This window comes from Portunus trituberculatus, chromosome 3 (genome assembly GCF_017591435.1).
Source record: "Portunus trituberculatus isolate SZX2019 chromosome 3, ASM1759143v1, whole genome shotgun sequence".
NCBI lineage: Eukaryota > Metazoa > Arthropoda > Malacostraca > Decapoda > Portunidae > Portunus > Portunus trituberculatus.
In genome coordinates this window covers 6,066,732-6,089,887 of record NC_059257.1, presented here as the reverse complement: position 1 = coordinate 6,089,887, position 23,156 = coordinate 6,066,732, and the positions used below count along the sequence as shown (strand labels likewise).

The following is a 23,156-nucleotide window of genomic DNA, read 5'->3' as shown; positions in this document are numbered from 1 at the left end:
CCTTATTACTATGATTAGGCAGTCAGGAAAGTAGTATATGAAAAACAAGAATGAATAAATGTGACAGCCAAATATGAGAGGGCCAAGTCAGTATATTTGAGAAAGGTCCGAGATGAAGATGGTCCGAATCGCACCAGCTGTTCCTGTGAGTAAGTGCTGTCTGACCTGGGGAAGGAGGGTGTGTCTCGTGTTTTCTCCTTTTATCCCTTATTTCCCGCTGCTCCTGGCGTAGTTTCCCTCTCCCACTCCTAGACGACAGGTGAGACATGTATTTCCCTCTACCTGCACCAGCAAAGGTAGACACGTTTGTAAATAAAGAATAAAATGGAAAAAGATGATCGGTGGAATGTGACTAATTTTGTTATTACTATTTTTTTTTTTTTTTTCCTTCTGTCACTGTCTCGTGTGTGTGTAGCTGTCAGTGTGTCTAGGTTAGGAATTTATGGAGCGTGTCTAAGTTAATGGGTTTCAATGGGTAAGTGAAGTTCTGAAAGTGAATGATAAAAAGGGAAAAAAAAAGTGATAAAGATTACGTCATTAGTTTTCATGTTTTTGATGTTGATATTAAACTAACCACTATTTATTTTCTTTTTTTTCTCGTTAGTTCGTGATAAGCCAATCTTTTTCAGCTGAGAGGGCATTACAAACACATGCATGATAAGAGATTGTGTAGATAAAATAAATAAATAAGTAAAGAATAACCGTATGTATGTGATATGTACCCTTCATTTGATTTTAACCCTTCTCTCTGGTAATTTTAACCCTTTACTAATGGTTCTTACCCTTTACAGATTATTTTAACCCTTAACTAATTATTTTAACCCTGTACTAATGGTCTTTACCCCTTATTAGACTTTATTTTCTAACAATCCAACAGGAAATACCCAGAATGTAACTTAAATTATGTAATAGATGGGAACAAGGAAAATATAGGAATTGAATGGTGTAATTAATGGGAACAAGGAAAATATATAGGAATTAAATGATATAGACAGGAACAAGGAAAATATAGGAATTAAATGGTGTAATTAATGGGAACAAGGAAAATATGTAGGAATTGAATGATGATATAGACAGGAACAAGGAAAAACATATGAAGCTTTGATAATATAAACAGACAGGGAAATAGGAAAATATATAGAAATAAAATGTAATAGACAGAGGAAAACTACATAGAAATTAAATGATGCAATAGATGAAATATATAGAATTGACACTTTTTACGTCACAAAAGGCAATATCCAGATTTTTACTGTACGCAGAATTGTGAATTACAACATACACACACACACACACACACACACACACACACACACACACACACACACACACACACACACACTATATGGTTTAACAATAACAAGTACTCTTATTTGTACATGAGAAAAAAAAGAAAAGAAAAATACAATTACGAACCACTAAATTCAGAGTTTTACACCAAATTCTCACTGTATTTTCTGATGGTTTAAGACAGTCATAATAGTGTAACTCCTTCAGTACAGGGATGCATTTGTACCTCAAGATTTATGTACGATTAGACCATTTTATTTAGGAAGGGTCTATGAAGGTCAGAAGATTCAGGGTGTGTCAGGCCCTGCAAGTGTGTGTATTGGGTTGTGACAGTGTGTTGGGGGTTGTGAGGGTGTGTTAGTGGTTGTGGGGGTGTGTTAGTTGTTGTGGGGGTGTGTTAGTTGTTGTGGGGGTGTGTTAGACTGATAGTGGTTGTGAGGGTGTGTTAGAGCCTTTCAGAGTGTGTTGGTCCCTGTAGGGGTGTGTCAGGGTGTATCAGGGTGTTGGGGTGAGATGAGATTATTTAAATCACGTGAAAGATAAAAGGTTTGGTTAAGTAATGTAGGATTATGTTAGGTTAAGTAAGGTGAAATTAGGTTAAGTTAAATAAGATAAAAATAAAGATAGGTTAGGTTAAGGAAGGTAAAAAGATAGGTTGGGGTAAATGAAATCAAGATAGTTAGGTTAGGTTAAGTAAGGTAAAGTTAGATTAGCTCAAGTAAGAGTTAGATTAAGTAAGGTAATATTATTTTAGGATAAGATAAGGTGTTTGAGTGTGAAGACTTGTGGTGGTGTGAAGAATGATAATGTGTGAGTGGATCTCGGTGTTTGAATGAAGCTTAGTGGAGTCTGAATGAAGCTTAGTGGTGTTTGAGTGGATCAGAATGGTGTTGAGTGAAGACTAGTGGTGATGAGTGAAGACTAGTGGTGTTGCAAAGAATAGTGATGTGTGAGTGGATGTTGGTGGTGTTTGAATGAAGCTTAGTGGTGTTTGAGTGAAGCTTGGTGGTGTTTGAGTAGATCATAATGAGGCTTAGTGGTGTTGAGTGGTGTTTGCATTATCTCATTGGAGTTACAGATTATGATTAGATACACTGCATATGTCATTACATCTTATCTCTTTCCGCACACACACACACACACACACACTTTAATGAGTCACAGCATCATATGTTATTTACCTCATCACTCTTATGTCACGTCATCAAGTACGTCACCAAGCCAAGAGAGTATTATGCCATGTACTTCCCTTACAAGAACACAAGGGTTGGTGCAGAAAGCCATCACACCTACACATGGCAGTCCCTTTATCAACCCCTTCAGGACGTGTTTCCATATTCATTCCGCTTACTATTTGATTTTATACAGCTTCACAAACTTGGGGATTAGTGAAGACTGGCTATTAATCATCTGTCCTCCATAGACCCTTCTTAATCTAAATAAAATCGATCATACCCAAAACTCGTAAAAAAGCTTCCCACTCCTGAAGAGATTAATCCTTTCAGTACTGTGGTGTGTTTTCATATTCATTCTGGTTATTATTTGGTGATTTTAAACAGCTTCAGAAACTTGTGTGGTGTTTAAAATAGCAAATACTCTCATCCTTAATCTTTTCACCTTCATAGATCCTTCTTAATGCAAATAAAATTGTCCAATCTTACCTAAACATTGTGGTAAAAATGCATCCCAGTACTGAAGAGCTTAACGTTCTATAGGAAATAAGAATGAGGGGAAATTAGATAAATATTTCTTAATCAGTGATGTTTTATAGTTCACTTGACACAGAGGGCTTATCAGATAGGCTGGTATAAGATAAGGCTTGTCAAGAGGCTGTGACAAGGGCAAGGCTACCACTACACTCGCTCATTGGAACTCAGACCATCAGGAATACACTCTTGGCTCCCCGTGACAATGAACAGATTGCGGTTAGTGTTGTGATTAGTGAACAGACCGGTTAGTGATTAGTGAACAGATGCTGGTTAGTGATTAGTGAACAGACTGTGGTTAGTGTTGTGATTAGTGAATAGACTCCGGTTAAGTGATTATTGACTGTGTATTGAATTTGTGCTTTTTTTCCAGTGAACTCTTTAAGGGAACCAGCATTCAAGTGGGCTTTTTTTTTATTTATTTATTTATTTTTTTTTTCTCCTTAATATTTTGTTGTCCTTGGCTCCCTTCTGCATGAGAGAAAAAAAAAGTGAAGGCTGACTTGTTAATCTTTCTCTACCTTTCTACTGTTCCTCTTTGTGTTTCCCAGTGAAGGCCGAGTGGTTAATCTTACCCTACATTTGTACCTTTTCTTTTTCCGTTTCCCTGTTGAAGGCTGAGCAGTTAATCTTGCCTTACCTTTGTACTCTTTCCTCTGTGACCATTTGAATAACTCCATGCTGTTCTCTTCAATAACCCTGAATAATTTTACTTTCCCTCTTCAATAACCATGTACAACTTTTTATTTTCCTTGGTGGTGCTTTGAATAACACTGCTTTTCTTCAGTAACCCATAAAAAAAACTATATTCTCTTCACTAACTCAGTAACTTGACCTCCTTCCATCAATGATCCCGTATAACTTTCTATTTTCCTTGGTGGTGCTTTGAATAACTACTTTTTTTTTCAGTAACCCATAGGAAAACTACATTCTCTTCATTAACTCAGTAACTTAACCTTCTTCCATCTATAACACCATACAACTTTCTACTTTCTCTGTGCCTTCTTCCATCAATAACACTGTACAACTTTCTACTTTCCCTGTACAATTTTTACTTTCCTTGTACAATTTTCTACTTCCCTCACTCACCCTTCAAATAATAATGTACTTTCTCCGGCAGTGAAAAGAGGATGCAGGCTGGGGGAATGCCACCAATGGGAGGGCCACCGGGACCCCCTCAGATGGTCCCAATGAGCAAAGTTGAGATCTCTATATCTGCCAAGTGAGTGTCCTCCTTTTGTGACCTGTTGACCATTGCACTGAGATGAGAGGGTATGTTGCTGGTCTGGAGAAAAGTTTAAGGTGTTAGTAAAATATGTAGTTAGAGTTGCGAGTTCTGAAGTGTTACTAATGTAGTTTGAGATATATTGACCATTGCATTAAGAAGAGAGGGTAGGTTGCTGGTTTAGAGAAATTTAAAGGTGTGAGAAAAAGATGGAGTTATAGAATTGTGCATTGTGAAGTGTTATTAATGTAGTACAAGTTTTGGGACATTGACCATTGCACTAAGATGAGGGTGGAGAACAGTTAAAGGTGTTAGGACCATTGCACTGAGATGAGGGTGAAGAACAGTTAAAGGTGTTAGGAAAATGTATAGTTATGGAGTTGAGTTGTGAAGTGTTATTAAGGTACAAGTTTTGACCTGTTGTCCTTTCACTATGAAGATGAGAGGGTGTTGCTGGTCTAGAGAACAGTTAAAGGTGCGAGAGAAAGACGTAGCAACAAACCTTTTTCTAGACTATATAAAAAAAACTGCAAAAACCCAAACATGACACTTTTTCTCTCTACAATCCCCAAAAAAGCTACATTTCAATAAATTTCCTGAGTAACAAACTACTTTCTAGATTTCAAAAGATTTAACTTGTAACCCAAAACGTCTCACATTTTTAAACTACAAGTAGAAAAGGTACGTTTCTTTACATTTCCCCAACAACAAAGCAGTTTCTAGACTTCAAAAATACTTACATATTACCCAAAACACTTCATCTATTTCAAAAACAAAAAAAATCAACATTCCAACACATATTTCCACCATCAAACCACTTTTTCCCTTCTGTTATCCTGCAGAGGGCTGAAGGATAAGGACGCGTTTAGCAAGAGTGACCCCCTGTGCATTGTTTACGTGAAGGAGATGGGCCAGGATCGCTTCCAAGAGGTTGGGAGGACTGAGATGATTAAGGACTCTCTCAATCCACAGTGGGTTCGGAAAATTGAGCTTGACTACAGGTTTGAAGAGAGACAGGTGGGTTGTGTGTGTGTGTGTGTGTGTGTGTGTGTGTGTGTGTGTATTTACCTAGTTGTAGTTTTACAGGTCCTGGGCTTTATGCTCGTGTGTGTGTGTGTGTTTGTGTTTGTGTATTCACCATAGTTAACTGTAACACCTCCTCCACTATCCAGCATTACCCACTACTTCCATCTCTCTCCAGTTTATTCTTTTACAGTTGTCTCCTAATAGTATTTTTCCATCTCTTCTTATCATATTATCTAAGCACTCAATCACCTCACCTTGCATTTCCTTATGTTTCTCAGTTCTCCATGTATTTGTCTTTGGTGGCATATGTGTAACTATGATTCTCCTTGTCTTCAACTCTTCTCTGTGTGTGTGTGTGTGTGTGTGTGTGTGTGTGTGTGTGTGTGGATGTGATGGGGGTGGATTTCTTTTGCTGTTTTTTTGTTTGTTTGGTGTGGAAATGTGAGGTTTGATTGTGACCGAGTGGAAAGGATTGTGTGGTTTTGTTTGCATATGTATAAAACGTTTTACCTTGTTTTAGTATCAGTTTACTAATACACAAATATTCAGTATTAACACACTCGATACGCAAAAAGAACACACAAACAAAGCAAAACAAAAACGCATATAAAAACACACCAAATTTGTGTTTTCTCCTCCTAATACACAAAACACACAAACGCACACTATATAACACAGACACTAAGACAACACAAACACAAAAATACAACAAAAAAACCACACACGAAATTAATCTTTCCTCTTAACACACAAACACTTACGAAGAAACTTTATAATGGACACAGATGGAATACTATGAGATTACACACACACACACACACACACACACACACACACACACACACACACACACACACACACACACACACACACACACACACACACACACACACAGGACCGGGGTTCGATTCCCCGGCCGGGTGGAGATATTTGGGTGTGTCTCCTTTGACGTGTAACCCCTGTTCACCTAGCAGTGAGTAGGTACGGGATGTAAATCGAGGAGTTGTGACCTTGTTGTCCCGGTGTGTGGTGTGTGCCTGGTCTCAGGCCTATCCTAAGATCAGAAATAATGAGCTCTGAGCTCGTTCCGTAGGGTAACGTCTGGCTGTCTCGTCAGAGACAGCAGCAGATCAAACGGTGAATTGCACACACACACACACACACACACACATTCATTTTGACTCCCTTTTCCTCCTGTCAGGTGCTGCGGTTTGCCATTTATGACTGGGACAACAAGAGCTCCAAACCAGATGACCAGGACAAGCTAGGCACTGTGGAGTGTTCGCTTGGGGAGATCATGGGGCGGCAGGGTTCCCAGGTGAGTGTTGCAGTGTTGGGGGAGTGTGTCAGGGTGTGGGGGTGTGTTGGTGTGCGTGTGGGAAAGTCTTGGTCAAGGATTGTTTCAAGGTTTGTGTCAGGGTTGTAAGGGTAAGTGTGAATGTGTTAGAGGGTATTTCAGGTGTGTGTGGGTGTGTCAGGGTGTGTGAGGGTAAGTGTTAGGGTGTGTGTTGGGGTGTGTCAAAGTGTACCTATGTTTGGGTGTGTCCCAACCCGACCCTACCCTACCCTACCCTACCCTACCCTACCCTACCCTAAAAAACCCCAACAAACTAGACCCAAATCCACCATTGCCTAACTCACCCGTGCCCCCACAGCTGAGCAAGACCATTCAGGGCGGCACAGGGGTCCTCACGATGGAGGGTGACGAGGTATCATCATCTAAGGAAGTCGTCACCATGGAACTCACAGGGACAGACCTCGACAAGAAGGATTTCCTGGGCAAGAGCGATCCTTTCCTTATCTTTTACCGTTGCAATGACAGCAGCCAGTACCTCGCAGCGCACAAGACAGAGGTGATCAAGAAGACGCTCAACCCTGTGTGGAAACCTATTATTGTGCCCTCCAGGACCCTCTGCTCAGGGGACCACGGCAGGAGCATCAAGATCGAGTGCTATGATTGGGACTCGGACGGCTCACACGATCTCATTGGGGAGTGTTACACCAATCTGGAGAGGTGAGGAGGGTGTGTTGAGGTGTCTTGGTGGGGTGGAGTGAGTCTTATATGGGTTTAAAGAGTGTTATAATAGTTTAACCCTTTCAGTACTAGGATGCATTTTTTACCGCGAGTTTTGAGTGTGATTAGATGATTTTATTTGCATTAGGAAGTATTTATGGAGGTCAGAGGATTAATGGCCAGTCTTCACTATTTTGATCCCCACATAAGTTTCTGAAGCTGTGTAAAATCACCAAATAGTAATCAGAGTGAATATGGAAATGCATCATGGTACTTAAGGGGTTAGAAGTGTGTGAAAAGGTGTTAAGAGTGTTATAATCATTTTGAGATATGTGAAAAGTGTTATGATAGCTTTGGAAGGGAATTCTGTGTTTTTAGGGGAAAGAAAAACCTGTTAACAACTCGATCTAATCCACTACACAATGCCTTCCACTACCACCCACTACCTTATCCTTTGTCTAATCCACCCTTTTATCCATCCATTATATTATCTTCTGTCTTATCCATCCTCTTTTTTCATCTAACCTAACCTAAGGTGGTGGTGGTGGGATCGGGCAGACGTCCACGCGTAGGTTTGAATCCCACCACGTACAGCCTTAAAACACATTGCCATTTGTCGAGTGGTTTAAAGTTACTTACTTGTCACCATGATACCCAGGTTCTAGGTGGTTACACCCAAGATAAGCTTCGGGGGTGATATGGGCCCTAATATGGGTACCACTAAAAATAAAATTGCCTGCACCACTAATGGGCGGAAGCTGAACAGTGCTTCCCATACTCTTCAAGTGTGCCTACAGGCGCTATAGGCCTAAAAAAAAAAAAAAAAAAAAAAAAAATCTGTCTTATCCACCTTTTTTAGTCACCTAACCCAACCCAACTCAGCCCAACCTAACCCTAACCTAACCTAACCTAACCCAAACACAACCCCAAATCCCCCGAAACCACAACCCAACAACCCAACAACCCAAATCCAATCCAAACCAAACCAAACCAATTTTATCTAACCAAACCTAAACCCAACCTATCCTATCCTAACCTACCCTACCCTACCCTACCCTAGCCAAACCTAACTCCTCCACATCCCCCGCAGACTGCTGGAGGGGCCAGGGAACACCAACATCTACCAACTCATTAATCCAAAGAAGAAAGCAAAGAAGTCAAGTTACAAGGACTCGGGGAAACTCCACCTCCGTAGCATCTCAAGTCACGTGGAGCCATCCTTCCTTGATTACATCCGCGGAGGGACCCAGATCCACTTCACAGTAGCAGTGGACTTCACAGCCTCCAACGGGGATCCACGCACCCCCACCTCACTCCACTACCGCCAGCCAGGAGTGGATAACCAATACTCCATAGCTATCAAGGCTATCGGAGAGATTATTCAGGATTATGACTCGGGTGGGTGGTTGTTTCTCTCTCTCTCTCTCTCTCTCTCTCTCTCTCTCTCTCTCTCTCTCTCTCTCTCTCTCTCTCTCTCTCTCTCTCTCTCTCTCTCTTTTCTTTTTTTTCTTTTCTGTCTTTTCTGTCTTTTTTTCTTTCTCTTTCTGTCTTTCTCTTTCTTTCTCTTTTTCTTTCTCATTTTTTTTTTTTTTTTTTTTCTGATTCTGGTGGATGTTTTTCTTTTTCTCTCACACTCTTCCTCTTCCTTTTTTTTCTTCCTCTTCTTCTTTCTCTTCTTTTTTCACTTTCTCTTTTTCTTTCTCTTATTTTCACTTTCTTTTTTTTCTCTTCCTCTTTTCTTTATCTTTTCACTGTCATTTTTTCTCATTTTATTTTTCTACAGTTTCTTAGTTCCTATTCATTCTTGTTTATTTGTTTTTGTTGATTTGTTTCTCGTCCATCTTTTTATCCTTCCCATTCTTTCATTTTTGCACATCTTATTTTCCTTCTTTTTTCCCTCCCAATTTCTTTTTCATTCTTCTCTTTCGCTTCCTAATCTAATTTTCCTCTACCATCTTTCCCTTCCTCTAAGTCCGTTATCCACCTTTACCCTCACACACTCCACATTTCCACATTCGTACATGATTTCCACATTCCTTCATAATTTCCACATTCCTATATGATTCTCACATTCTTACATGATTGATTCCCACATTCCTACATCATTCATTTATTTCCACTTTCTTTTTCGTTCTTCCTTCCCAATCTTTCATTTTTTCCACTTCTTTTTTCCCTTCCATTCTCATATTTTGCACTTTCTAATCCATTAACTTCCTGCAACATCTTTCTTCTCCCTTATCCACCACAGTCTGGCCTCACACCCTCAACATTCCCACATTTCCACATTGCCACATTCTTTTATTCCCACCACATACTCCACATTCCCACATCATTCCTTAATTTTTACCACATACTCCACATAGCCACACCATTCCTTAATGCCCACCACATTATCCACATTTCCACATTCCCCCATCATTCCTTAACTCCCACACACATTCCACAATTCCACATTCCCACATCATTCCTTAATTCTTTCCACAAACTCTACATTTCCACATTCCCCACATCATTCCTTAATTCACACCACACAGTCCACATTTCCACATCATTCCTTAATTCTCACCACACACACTCCACATTCCCACATTCTTTATTTCTCACCACACATTCCACAGTTCCACACTTCCACATCATTCCTTAATTCCTTCGACATACTCCACATTCCCACATCATTCCTTAACTCCCACTTTCCTCCGCCAGACAAGATGTTCCCGGCGCTTGGTTTTGGTGGTCGCATTCCTCCTGAGTGGGTGGTGAGCCATGAGTTCTTTCTGAATGGGACTTCTGATAATCCTTACTGCCAGGGGGTCGCTGGTATCCTGGAGGCTTATTTCAACTCCCTTCAGACTGGTTGGTATAGTTGTAGCTTAGTCTGTCTACTGTTCTGAAATAAGTAGGCTGTTTTCTTAGATAAATTTATGGATGGGGAGGATAGATGGAATTAAGTAGCTTTAATCATACAGGGACTGCTGTGTGTAGGTCTGACAGCCTCTTGCAGATTCCCTCTTTTCTTATATTCTTGTTCTTTTTTGTTTTATATTACCCTTGACCAGTTTCCCTCTCACATAAGAAAAAAAAAGGATGAAATTTATGAAGGTAAGTAATGGTGCCAGTTCGTAGGAAGCTATTTAACTCTCTGAATCTTCCAGTTGGACTCTACGGACCCACAAACTTTGCCCCGGTGATCAACCATGTGGCACGTTTTGCTCAGGCTCACCAGGACGGCAACCACTACTTTGTGCTGCTCATTATCACTGATGGCATTATTTGTGGTGAGTTGCATTAGGTTAGGTTAGGATTTGTGTTCTATTTATTTTTCTCCTTTTTTTTTGTATTTTATCTCATTTGGTTAGGTTAAATCGGATTGTTTTTGTTGGGATTTGTTTTCTGTTTATTTTTCCTTTTTTTCTTTTATCAAGTCTCCTTTTTCTCTTGGTTTTTGTATTTTCTCTTTCTCTTTCTTATTTGTGGTTTTGTCAGGATATGTTTTCTATCTTTGTTTTTCTCTTTTCATCTTTTTTTAAGTCTTGTGTATCTTTCTCTCTATTGTATTTGATTTTCTCCATTTTTGTACTTAATTATATTTTTCTTATTTATAGTCAAATAAATAATTTTCTGATTACCTACTTTCAAATTATTTTCCATTACTGTACTTCTCTCCCTCCTAAATAAAGCCAATCTTAATTACAACCACATTCATCACACAGTAAGTCAACATTTCCCCAGCAATACAACTCCCTTTACAGACATGCCAGACACACGCAGGGCTCTGGTGGAGGCGTCAAACCTGCCCTTGTCAGTCATCATCGTTGGCGTGGGTAGCGTTGACTTCTCTGCCATGGAGGAGCTGGACGGTGATGAGAAGAGGTTGAGTTTTGGCGGGAAGTATGCCAGCAGAGACATTGTTCAGTTTGTAGGTAAGTGGATCTGGAAGGAGATGGAAGAAGGTTTTTGGAATATAAACTAAGGTATATTTAAATGTTTCAAGTGTTTATAAGAGTGGGTTTTGCAATAGAGAGGCAGTTTAGTAGACAGGAAGTGTACCAGCAGATATATTCACTTGGTAAGAAATGGATCTGAGAGGAGGTTTTTTTGGCATATAAACTAAGGCATAATTAAGTGTTTCAAACATTTAAAAGGGTTTATTTTGTGGTAGAGGTACAGTTTAGTGGAAAGGAAGTATGCTAGCAGAGATATTCAGTTTTTAGGCAAGTGGATCTGGAAGGAGACTTTTAGGGGTGTAAACTAAGCCATAATTAAGTGTTTCAAATGTTTAAGAGAGTTTATTTTGTGGAAGAGAGGGGCAGTTTAATAGAAAGGAAGTGTACTAGCAGAGATATTTAGTTGGTAAGAAGTGGATCTGAGAGGTTTTTGGAGTGTAAATTAAAGCATAATTAAGTGTTCCAAGTGTTTTTAAGAGGGATTATTTTGTGGTAGAGAGGCAGGTTAGTGGAAAGGAAGTGTACTAGCAGAGATATTCAGTTTGTTGGCAAGTGGATCTGGAAGGAGACTTTTAGGGGTGTAAATTTAAGGCATAATTAAGTGTTTTCAAGTATTTATAAGAGTGGTACAGTGGAAAGGAAGTATTCTAGCAGAGATATTGTCCAGTTTGTAGGCAAGTGTTGGATCTGTAAGGAGGTGGAAGGAGGTTTTTGGGGGTATAAACTAAGCTATAAGAAGTGTTTCAGGTGTTAATTAAGGAAGTATGTTAGTAGAGATATTCAGTTTGTAGGTAAGTGGATCAGGAAGTTTTTTGGATACAGACAGACATAATACAGTGTTCCAAGTGTTTGTTTCAAGTGTTTAAGAGGGATTTTTTTGCAGTAGAGAGGCAATTTAGTGGAGAGAAAGTATGTCTAGTTTGTAGGTGTTAATCTGTAGGGATTTTGTGGTATGAGGGATGCAGTTTGAGGGATTTTTTGGGGTAGAGAGGGGATTTTGTGGTGTAGAGGGATGCAGTTTAAGAGGAATTTTTTTGGGTAGAGAGGCACATTGTTGGAAAGGAAGTATGCCAGTAGAGATATTGTTCAGTTTGTAGGTAAATGTTGGATCTTAGAAGGGGTTTGTGGGATAGAAGGACAATTTAAGAGTTTGTTTTTGGCGTGTAGAGAGGCAGGTTGGTGGAAAGGAAGTATGTTAAGAGAGATTTTGTCAAGTTTGTAGGTAAATGTTGGATCTGAGGGGGTTTGTCGGATAGGAGGACAATTTAAGAGTTTTTTTGGGGTAGAGAGGCAGGTTGGGGGAAAGGAAGTATACTAAGAGAGATTTTGTCAAGTTCGTAGGTAAATGTTGGATCAGCAAGGGGATTTATAAGGAGAGATTTTTTTTTTTTTTTTTTTTTTTTTATAGAGTGGCAGGTTGGCAGAAAGGAAGTATGCCAAGAGAGATTTTGTCAAGTTCGTAGGTAAATGTTGGATCTTAGAAGGGGTTTCTGGGATAGAAGGGACGTGGTTTAAGCATCTTTTCTTTGGGTGTAAAGACGAAGGTTTGTGGAAAGTGAGTTAGGTTAGGTAATGCTTGGAAAAACTTTAATCTTGAATAATGAATATGGTGTCTTGAAATTAGAGTATAAATACAAGGAAGTGAAAGTACAATAACAGAAGTAGAAAGTAATCTACAAAGAGAAGAGGAAAGAGTAGTTAGATGTTGAAGAGTTTGTAGAATGGAGGAGAGTAGAGTAGAGAAGAGTAGAGGAAGTTAGGTGTTGAAGAGTTAGTGTAGATTGAAGAGTTAGTAGATTGAAGAGTAGAGTAGAGTAGAGTAGAGTAGCAAGAGTAAAGGTTAGGTGTTGAGTTAGTAGATTGAAGAGTAGAGTAGAGGAGAGTAGAGGAAGGCAGTGGTTGGGTGGTTCAAGTTTAGGACGATTAGGAAAGAGAACAGAATGGTCATAGATTTATTTTTAGGAAAGATTTAGTGTTTTTGTTTTTGTGTTGAGTTGTATGTAGCGTTAATGTGTTGCGGTGATTCTACTACGAGTTTTGAGTCTTTCTATTGTGTGTGTGTCTTTGTGGTGTGTTCTGGGCACTTGTTTCTTCTTCCACCAAGCTTGTCATTTCCTTTAGTGTGCTGTAGATGGTTTAAACACGGTGGTGGTGGCACAGAGAAATAATTTAAATGTCATGGTGGTGGTTTTATAAAAGGTAATCAATATTTCTCTAGTTTTCATTGTGTTCTTATATTTCCCCTGTATTTGAAGCAGATGATAGAAAAACTTGATATCTTATAGGTTTTGCAGGTGAGGGAAAAGCAGAACAGTCAAAAAAGGTGCATAAAAAAATCCTTATTGTGCTTTTAACTTTTTACTATCTTAAATTCTATAGAAAAATTGAAACTGGTAGATTGGCAGCTAAGGGATTAAATTGAGGGAGGAACAGAAAGCAGTAAAAAAAAAGATTTCCCTTGTATTTCTTGCATCTAATTCAAATCCTATAGACAGCTTAATAAATGGTAGAATTGCAGGTGAGGATAAGCCACAAGAAAAAAAATTTACAGGCTTCAATAAAATACCCTAGAAATAAGATGTAGAAGATATAGAAGAAATTAAATGGATTTGCATGTGAGGATAACCCACGTAGAACAACAATTTACAGGCTTCTGAATAATAGATAAAATAAAACGTAGAAGACATGGAATAAATTAGACCTTAGTTTCTCACCCATTTGTACCATAACTTGTATAAAGGGCACTGTGAGGTGCATGGTACAAATTTGATACATCACACTGTACCTTAAGTTACATGAAAGATGCTGTGAAGTGACTGGGGTGCTGTGAAGTGGCTGGCCTGCTTGCTAGTGAACTGTTGAACTCTTGTAATGTTGGCAGCCGTTGAGGTATGTTGTGTTGTGTGAGCCGCCGCAAGCCTTAAGGTAACAGTAAGCAGCCTGCCTCCTGTGTTGCCTTGCTGTGTCTAGGTAGTGTTGGTGTGTTTTGAGTTGCAGATAGCAAGCTGGGGCAGTGTTTTCTTGTTTTTGTATGTGGTTAAGTTGAGCGTTGTGTTAAAGTGACTGAGTTTCTTTTAATGTATGTGGCAGTTTAAGTGAAGTGGTGACTGGTTCTTTTTGTGCTTGTGTGGCAGGTGATTGGCAGTTAAGTGATTCAAATTATGACTTTAGAGTTCCTGGTGGGGAGTGTAGCTATGCCATATTCTGTGTTAAGCTTGGACAATGTTGTGCTTGGGGTAGATAGTGTAAACAGAACACACATACGCAATCCCACCATGCAGTAGAAAGGTCAACATTTATATGACAAAAAAATTAATGGGAGGTTTAAGTTTTGTATTTTCTAGACAGTGGAACAGGAAAAGGTGCATCCAAGAGGTCTACTAACACTAAATATAAAACTAGATAAACTAAAACTAAACTAAAGAATGAAACTAAATAAACTGAAACTAAACAGATAAGAGTGAAAGGTAGAGACAGTTAGGTAGAGTTACTTAATATCTTTCCTGTTAGTCAAATGTTAAAAGTAAGAAAGTAAGTAAGACAGGCTGATAAGATGCAGAGGCTGGCCAAGGATGTTTGTGTGTTAGTGGAAGTTATTTACCTTTGCTAACCTTCAAAGCATCACAAAAATAAACTACATAAGAAGTGGGATATTTCAATTAGGGTCATCTCAAAAGAAATTGAATAGAATTTTTTACTGTTCTGACCTTCAAAACATCAAAAAAATAAACCACATTAGAAGAAGTAGGATATTCTTAAGCAGGATCACTGAGAAAAGACTGAAGTGTTAAGTGTATTTTGATTTATAAGTATCTGAGTAGCTTTATAGCCCACAACTTTTGACCTAAGCTTATTTTTGGCCTAGAGAACTATTAAGCTGAACCAAACTGGAAAAACAAACCAGTGAATGAGTAGGACGTAACAAAAGCTTGGCTGCTGCTTGAGCCTTCGTGTAGAGCAGTGGTTCTTAACCTGGGACGTCAACAATCTCCAAAGGGGACTCGAGCCCTTAGGAAAAAAACTGAAATTTCAAGTAATGAGTAAGGAGTATATGAAAAATGCACAAGTATTGCCTTTTTCTTTAACCCCTTCAGTACCATGACATGTTTTCATATTCATTCTGGTTACTATTTGGTGATTTCATACAGCTTCAGAAACTCATGTGGGGGATTGAAATGAAGACTGTGTCCATTAATCTTCTGACCTCAGTAGACCCTTCCTAATGTAAAAAAGTGGTCTAATCATTCACAAATCTCAAGGTAAAAATGTGTCTTAGTATTGAAGGAGTTAAAGCCTGGGAGGGAATGGTATAAATAGATGGAAGGGTGACAAGGAGGGAAGGACATTTAGAAGGGTCTTGATAGTAAAAAGGTTAAGAGCCACTGGTATAGAGACAACCTGAACCGATTCTCTTTCAACACTCTCTCTCTCTCTCTCCCTCCCCCTCTCCGCGCACCAAGAACTGAGGCGTCACTTGGGGCAGAGGGGCGGGCAGCACAGCCAGGCCTTGCTAGCGAAAGACGTCTTGATGGAAATTCCGCAGCAGCTGGTCTCATGGATGCGAACTCACGGGTACCAACCTCGCCCTCCCACTGTTCAGGCGCCACTTAACACTTACGGACTTGAGTAGCGTTAGTGAGGACCGTTCTTGTTTGCCCCCTTGGAGGTAAAGAGCGGAGGCAGAGGTGGTGGAAGGTCTTCAATAAGCTAAGGTCTCGTTAGTTCCCTCCTTTCCTCTTCTCCATTTCCACGCCACCCCTTGTAGTGCATGCTTGGTGGTGGTGGTGGTGGTGGTGGTTGGCTAAATTCATGGTCCCCTTTTTGAATGTTACTGTTAATACACACTCATGCAATCCTCCCTTTCTCTAGTGACTCTTTTGTGGAATTTGGGACCTGGTGTGTGTTTTCAGTACAATATTTATGAGTTCTTCAGTGTGTATGGGAGAAATACACTCAAAGACTCCCTTTCTGAAATATGAGTGTTCTTTCAATACTTTCTCTTTAGCCAGGAATGAGTCGGTGTTTTATAGATTTGATACATTTAGAGTGAAGAGTTTAGATTTTACAAGTCCACTTCATTCTATTTGCACAATTAAATGTAAGAACAGCTTCAGTATTTGCCTCAGGTTTTGTACTTCTCAAAGCTTGCTTCTCTCTGCACCAGTGAAGTGAGTGCAAGTGTAGATGAGGCCTTCACTGCACTGCCCTGCACTGCCTACCCACATGTTGCTCCTCCCTCACCTGTTACCAGTGTGCTGTGGCTCTGTCCTCCCTCACCTGTTACCAGTGTGCTGTGGCTTTGTCCTCCCTCACCGGTTACCAGTGTGCTGTGGCTCTGTCCTCTCTCACCGGTTACCAGTGTGCTGTGGCTTTATCCTCCCTCACCGGTTACCAGTGTGCTGTGGCTCTGTCCTCCCTCACCTGTTACCAGTGTGCTGTGGCTCTGTCCTCCCTCACCTGTTACCAGTGTGCTGTGGCTTTGTCCTCCCTCACCTGTTACCAGTGTGCTGTGGCTCTGTCTTCTCTCACCGGTTACCAGTGTGCTGTGGCTCTGTCCTCCCTCACCTGTTACCAGTGTGCTGTGGCTTTGTCCTCCCTGACCAGTTACCAGTGTGCTGTGGCTCTGTCCTCTCTCACCAGTTACCAGTGTGCTGTGGCTCTGTTCTCTCTCACCGGTTACCAGTGTGCTGTGGCTCTGTCCTCCCTCACCTGTTACCAGTGTGCTGTGGCTTTGTCCTCCCTCACCTGTTACCAGTGTGCTGTGGCTCTGTCCTCTCTCACCGGTTACCAGTGTGCTGTGGCTCTGTCCTCCCTCACCTGTTACCAGTGTGCTGTGGCTCTCTGTCCTCACTCTAACTCTGTCTTAAATTGTACTAACTTACTAAGGTTTTGTTGGCTGGCTGGATGGATGAATGGCTAGCTGGCTTTTGGAATGACTGACTAGTTGGCTGTGTGACTGGTTGGGTGGCTTGGTAAATGACTGACTGACTGACTGGATGAATGGCTAGCTGGCTTGGGGAATGACTGACTACCTGGCTGGCTGACTGGTTGGGTGGCTTGGTAAATGACTGACTGACTGACCTGACCTGACCTAACCTAATCTAACTAAATATCTAAGTGAAATATCTGAGTGACGGACAAGACTTTTCACTCCTCACAGTTTGTCAATGGCAGTAGTAGTGGTGCATGAAGTGAGCTTAAACCATTGTCTGTTTGTTATGAAGGTCTTGCCACCAGGAAGTTACAGCGTTCCTTGATGCATATGTCTATTGCCTGAATGAGGAACTGGCATCAAAGTGGACCTTTTCTGTGTTTTGTTACTTTTGGCCAGATTTCACCTATTACATAAGAAAAAAGATCTCATAGTCTGATCTGAAGTGTATGTTTAGAAACTGACTCCATCTTTTCTCTCCGTTATATTTGATCTGATTCCAGCCTTCCTTCCTTCCTTTCTATCTTTCTTTCTTCCTTTTTACAATGTCTGTCTGGTTTTGTAATTAATTAATCTCTTGCTGTGATCTAAAATGTATGCTGGGAAACTTGACTCCCTTCTCTCTCTGTATCTTCTCTCACTTCTTGCAGTTTGATCTGATTCCATCCTTCCTTCCTTCCTTCTTTCTACAATGTCTGTCTGGTTTTATAATTAATTAATCTCTTGCTGTGATCTAAAATGTATGCTGGGAAACTTGACTCCCTTCTCTGTATCTTCTCTCACTCCTTGCAGTTTGATCTGATTCCATCCTTCCTTCCTTCCTTCCTTCTTTCTACAATGTCTGTCTGGTTTTATAATTAATTAATCTCTTGCTGTGATCTGAAGTGTATGCTGGGAAACTTGACTCCTTCTCTCTCTCTCTCTCTGTATCTTCTCTCACTCCTTGCAGTTTGATCTGATTCCAGCCTTCCTTCCTTCCTTCTTTCTACAATGTCTGTCTGGTTTTGTAATTAATGAATCTCTTGCTGTGATCTGAAGTGTATGCTGGGAAACTTGACTTCCTTCTCTCCTCTCTATCCTCTCTCCTTCCTTGCTGTTTAATCGGATTCCAGCCCTCCTTCTTTTTACTGTGTCTGTTTGTTTTAATTAATCTGTGTGATCTGAAATGAATACTGAGAAAGTTTACTCCCTCCTTGCTGTGTGATCTGATTCAATCCATTCTTCCTTTTTTCACTGTGTCTCTGTTTTTGTTGTTAATTAATCTCTTGGTGTGATTTTATGTATACTGAGAAACTTGACTCCCTCCTCTCACTCCCTCTATATATAATTAAATTCTTTCTTCCTCTTTTTTTACAGTGTGCCTCTTGTTTTGTTATTAATTAATTTCTTGCTGTGATTTTAAATGTATGCTGGGAAACTTGACTCCCTCTTCTCACTCCCTCCATATATAATTCAATCCCTCCTTCCTCTTTTTTACTGTGTTTTTGCCTTGTTTGGTGTGATTAGACTGGCAAGGTGGTATCAAAAAAGGCTTAGTTTGTGTCTAGTCCTTGTCTTGGAACTTACCTTTTCTCCGACTACAAGGAATTGACACCTATGGGCTGCTTTATATGCCTTTTATTGCCCTAAAGCTTCTTACTGAACAAAAATAATATAAAGCTAGTTTTCTAATGTACATATGCTTGGTCCTGAAACTTGATACCACCTTGTACATGATTAATTTCCCCAGCAACTATGCCATCCAGGTGTCAAGAGTTAACGTCATCTTTTAACGTATTTTAACAATCTCCACTATTTCAAAAGGCTTTATTTAAATTTATGGAAGTTTTTAAAGGTGTTTTCATGGTTCTAGAGGCAGACTGACAAGCTTTCTATATTACTAACTGGAGAAATACTCTTGAAAACCCTGCTAATCATTTATATGGCCTTGGAAAATAGTTGCGGTGAGAGAGCAAAGCATTTCTGAATATGGACCTATGACACACAAACACACACTTAACAACTTTCCCCTTCAGAACTTTGAAATTAGTAGTGATACATTAGTCTCCCTTGTCTTTCCTTGCTTTAGTCACTCACACCATGACACACACACACACTAGCACCTTCCCCTTTAGTGCTTGAAAAGATACATTAGCTTTAGTCACTCACACCTGGACACACAAACACACTAGCACTTTCCTCTTTAGTGCTTGAAAAGGGTGACACATTAGCTTCTCTTGTCCGTCCTTGCATAGTCACTCACACCACGACGCACATTCATTTTTAGTGCTCAAAAAAGGTGATACATTATCCTCTCTTGTCCTTTGCATATTTAAAGCCTTTGCATCATAACACACACACCACTTTCTCCTTCAATGCTCGGAAGTTACTAAACGGATACAGTTTGTTGGTTCAGAGACACAGTGTTGGATAGCAGTGTTTTTGTGAATGTTAGGTCTATAGATGACATGTTTTGAGTTGTGTGATGTTAGGAGCAGATGTTTTTACTATGCATCAGATTGAATAGGTTAAGTATAGAGAGACTGTTGGTAGTAGAGTGTGCCTTTGTGAGTGTTAAGTCAATAGGTGGTTTTGAGTGGAGTGTAATTAAGAACTAGATGTTTTTACTATGCATCAGATCGAGTAGGTTAGTAAAGAGGCACAGTGTTGGTAGTAGTGTGTGTTTGTGAGTGTTATTAGTAGAGTGTGTGTGTGTGTGAGTGTTAGTAAAGAGGCATGGTGTTAGTAATAGAGTTAAGTCTATAGATGGTATGTTTTGAGTGGAGTGTGATCAATATGCAGTTTGAGTAGGTTAAGTAAAGAGGCACAGTGTTGGTAGCAGGTGTTGTGTGATGGCTGTAGTGGTGAGGCAGCACTTGTTAGTTAAGATACAAAACAACACTTTTTTATTCATTTCTAGTTATACAGACATTTTATTTTACCTTTGCATTAAGAAAGATATAGAGTACCCCACACAAGCTATCATTATCTCCTTACAAGCTAGATAGAAGTACATACCAAACGAGTGAAAGAATATCCCAAAACAATTTTAATAACCCCACACTTTTGAAATTAGTCTTCTGAAGTGGTATTTAGAAAGTTAACAAAAGGTAGCTTCAAAAAATACACCATACTAAATTAATTCAGCCTCACCAAACACAAACACCTGTAAACAACTTTAACACACACACACACACACACACACACACACACACACACACACACACACACACACACACACACTGCAATAAGTCTCTCTCCACTCATCTACAGAAATGCGCCGGTTCCTCAGTAACCAGCAGGAGATGTCTCAAGCAAACCTAGCGAAGGAGGTACTGCGAGAGATCCCTGCCCAGCTGCTCTCCTACATGCGACACATCCATGCTGTCAAGTAGGATACCACACAGGGCTCCCTCACTGCAGGATTCCCTTGATAGGACCCTCTTACCCCAGGACTCGCTTGGATACCCATTACAAGGACACGCTGACAGAAGGGTATCATTACAAGGACACACTGACTCTAGGACATCGTTACAAGGACACACTGACACTAGGATACCCATTACAAGGACTCTTATTGTAGGATACCCCTGAAAGTGATCCATATTGACTCTAGGATATCTCTTTCAAGGACCTCCCCAGACTTCAGGACCTCCCCATACACTTCAGGACACCCCATACAAGGACCCCACCATACAAGGACCTCTATGACAAGGAACCCTCCTACATACAAGGACAACCCATACAAGGACCCCATTCAAGAACCCCCATACAAAGACCACCCCATTCAAGAACCCCCATACAAAGACCACCCCATTCAAGAACCCCCATACAAAGACCACCCCATTCAAGAACCTCCATACAAAGACCACCCCATTCAAGAACCCCTATACAAAGACCACCCCATTCAAGAACCCCCATACAAAGACCTCCATTCAAGAACCTTCATGCAAAGACCCCCATACAAAGAACCCCCATTCAAGGACCCTCCCCCTTACAAAGACCCCTTATGATGAGGAATCCTGCTCCACAAAAGGACAGCCCCACTGAAGACCCCCATAAGTATTGATGAATCGATATACATAGTTATTTTTCTTGTTTTTTTCTTTTTTTATTAGTGAGAGGATTGTTTTTTTTTTTAGCTTTTGACGCTTGGAAGGTTGCCACATTTAGTGTCTTTTATGTTATTTATCGCTGTCGTTGCTGAAATGCTTAGCTAGAGCATTAACCCCTTCAGTACCAGGACACATCTTCATATTTATTCTGCTTACTATTTAGCAGTTTTATACAGGTCAAGAAAATTGTGTGGGGGGATTGTCTAATCACATACAGGTTCAGAAACTTATGTGGGGGATTAAACTAGTTAAGATTGTGACCATTAACCTTCTGACCTCCATAGACCCTTCCTAATGTAAATAAAATTGTCTAATTGTACCACAAACTCATGGTAAAAATGCATCCCAGTACTGAAGGGGTTGAGTCACTGCATATTTTCTTGGTTATTTTAAGAAAAGATAAGATTAAGGTTTTCTATGTCTTGCCAGTGTGTTGTGTGGCTGGGTAACAAATTTCAATGGTTAGTGGTGGTGCAATTGTCATTCTTTTTTCATTGCATTTGTATTTGACTCAAAGATGTGAAAAATGTATACATGTATTACTGATATTTCAATGGTTAGTGGTGATGAGAAGGCTGTTGTTTTATTCATTGTTTTTTATTTATTTATTTTTTTTATTTATTCACTCCAACATGTGAAAAAATATATACATGTTACTGATATTTCACCGCTTAATGGCGATGGACTGGTTATTATTTTATTCATTGTTATTTTTTTTATCAACTCAAAGATGTGAAAGAAATATTAGTGTTGTCATTGTTAATTACTGAAATAAAAGAGTACGAGGCAAAAATAGTGACGAGGATAAGAAATATTAACTTGCCTCTAAATATTTTCCTTTTCAAAGACTCTATACATATGAGGATACTCAGATTAAAAGGCCATTTATTTGTAGGGATATTACGATGCATTATAGATGTTCTTGTACATTATAGGTGTACTTCTATTACTTCCTATTTACTGGCTTTTTCTATTGAATGATTTAGTTTTTTCCATGATTAATATATGTACTTAACCATGAAATACACTACACGCGTCACACACACACACACACACACACACACACACACACACGTGCCAGGTAGCTCAGTGGTTAGAGCGCTGGCTTCACAAGCCAGAGGACCGGGGTTCGATTCCCCGGCCGGGTGGAGATATTTGGGTGTGTCTCATTTCACGTGTAACCCCTGTTCACCTAGCAGCAAGTAGGTACGGGATGTAAATCGAGGAGTTGTGACCTTGTTGTCCCAGTGTGTGGTGTGTGCCTGGTCTCAGGCCTATCCGAAGATCGGAAATAATGAGCTCTGAGCTCGCTCCGTAGGGTAACGTCTGGCTGTCTCGTCAGAGACTGCAGCAGATCACACACACACACACACACACACACACACACACACACACACACACACACACACACACACACACACACACACACACACACACACACACACACACACACACACCCGGTAGCTCAGTGGTTAGAGCGCTGGCTTCACAAGCCAGAGGACTGGGATTTGATTCCCCGGCTGGATGGAGATATTTGGGTGTGTGTCCTTTCACGTGTAGCCCCTGTTCACCTAGCAGTGAGTAGGTACGGGATGTAGATCGAGGAGTTGTGACCTTGTTGTCCCGGTGTGTGGTGTGTGCCTGGTCTCAGGCCTATCCAAAGATCGGAAATAATGAGCTCTGAGCTCGCTCTGTAGGGTAACGTCTGGCTGTCTCGTCAGAGACTGCAGCAGATCAAACACACACACACACACACACACACACACACACACACACACACACACACACACACACACACTTTCCACCTATACCTTTAGTCAATAATTTGTTTTAACTAATTTTATACGCTCTAGATACAGAAAAACGACAAAATATGCTTCGCCCTCAATAACTCGGTACTGTTTTGCAATTCTGAGCCAAACGTC

At 40.2% G+C, this 23,156-nt stretch overlaps 2 protein-coding genes across 4 annotated transcripts; both read left to right on the top strand.

The window, feature by feature from the left end:
• Positions 1-121: 121 nt before the first annotated feature.
• On the top strand, positions 122-20,526 carry LOC123509492 (copine-8-like). Of its 3 annotated transcripts, none has more exons than XM_045263822.1 (11): positions 122-259; positions 4,117-4,218; positions 5,064-5,238; positions 6,449-6,565; positions 6,903-7,261; positions 8,352-8,659; positions 9,965-10,114; positions 10,414-10,536; positions 11,011-11,181; positions 15,666-15,871; positions 20,390-20,526. In XM_045263822.1, exons 2-10 carry the CDS (start codon positions 4,127-4,129, stop codon positions 15,833-15,835), a joined length of 1,665 nt encoding a protein of 554 aa, XP_045119757.1. In that variant the 5' UTR covers positions 122-259; positions 4,117-4,126; the 3' UTR covers positions 15,836-15,871; positions 20,390-20,526. The 3 variants fall into 3 exon arrangements, 2 of the variants coding, with proteins under 2 accessions (XP_045119757.1, XP_045119743.1); XR_006676206.1 differs by lacking the exon at positions 122-259 and adding an exon at positions 3,142-3,215 and having other exon boundaries at positions 15,666-15,917; positions 20,390-20,522; XM_045263808.1 differs by lacking the exon at positions 122-259 and adding an exon at positions 3,142-3,215.
• LOC123509720 (early nodulin-12B-like) lies at positions 20,392-21,129 on the top strand. The gene is made up of 2 exons (XM_045264238.1): positions 20,392-20,507; positions 20,748-21,129. The coding sequence occupies exons 1-2, from the start codon at positions 20,392-20,394 to the stop codon at positions 21,127-21,129; spliced, it is 498 nt and encodes a 165-aa protein (XP_045120173.1).
• Positions 21,130-23,156: the final 2,027 nt, after the last annotated feature.

Excerpts from the sequence above, each read along its gene's own strand:
- LOC123509492 (XM_045263808.1), top strand. Across the intron at positions 7,262-8,351 it reads TGTTACACCAATCTGGAGAG|ACTGCTGGAGGGGCCAGGGA; the intron begins GTGAGGAGGGTG and ends CATCCCCCGCAG. Across the intron at positions 8,660-9,964 it reads TATTCAGGATTATGACTCGG|ACAAGATGTTCCCGGCGCTT; the intron begins GTGGGTGGTTGT and ends TTCCTCCGCCAG.
- LOC123509720 (XM_045264238.1), top strand. The coding sequence starts at position 20,392 with ATGCGCCGGTTCCTCAGTAACCAGCAGGAGATGTCTCAAGCAAACCTA. Across the intron at positions 20,508-20,747 it reads CGACACATCCATGCTGTCAA|GACCTCCCCAGACTTCAGGA; the intron begins GTAGGATACCAC and ends ATCTCTTTCAAG.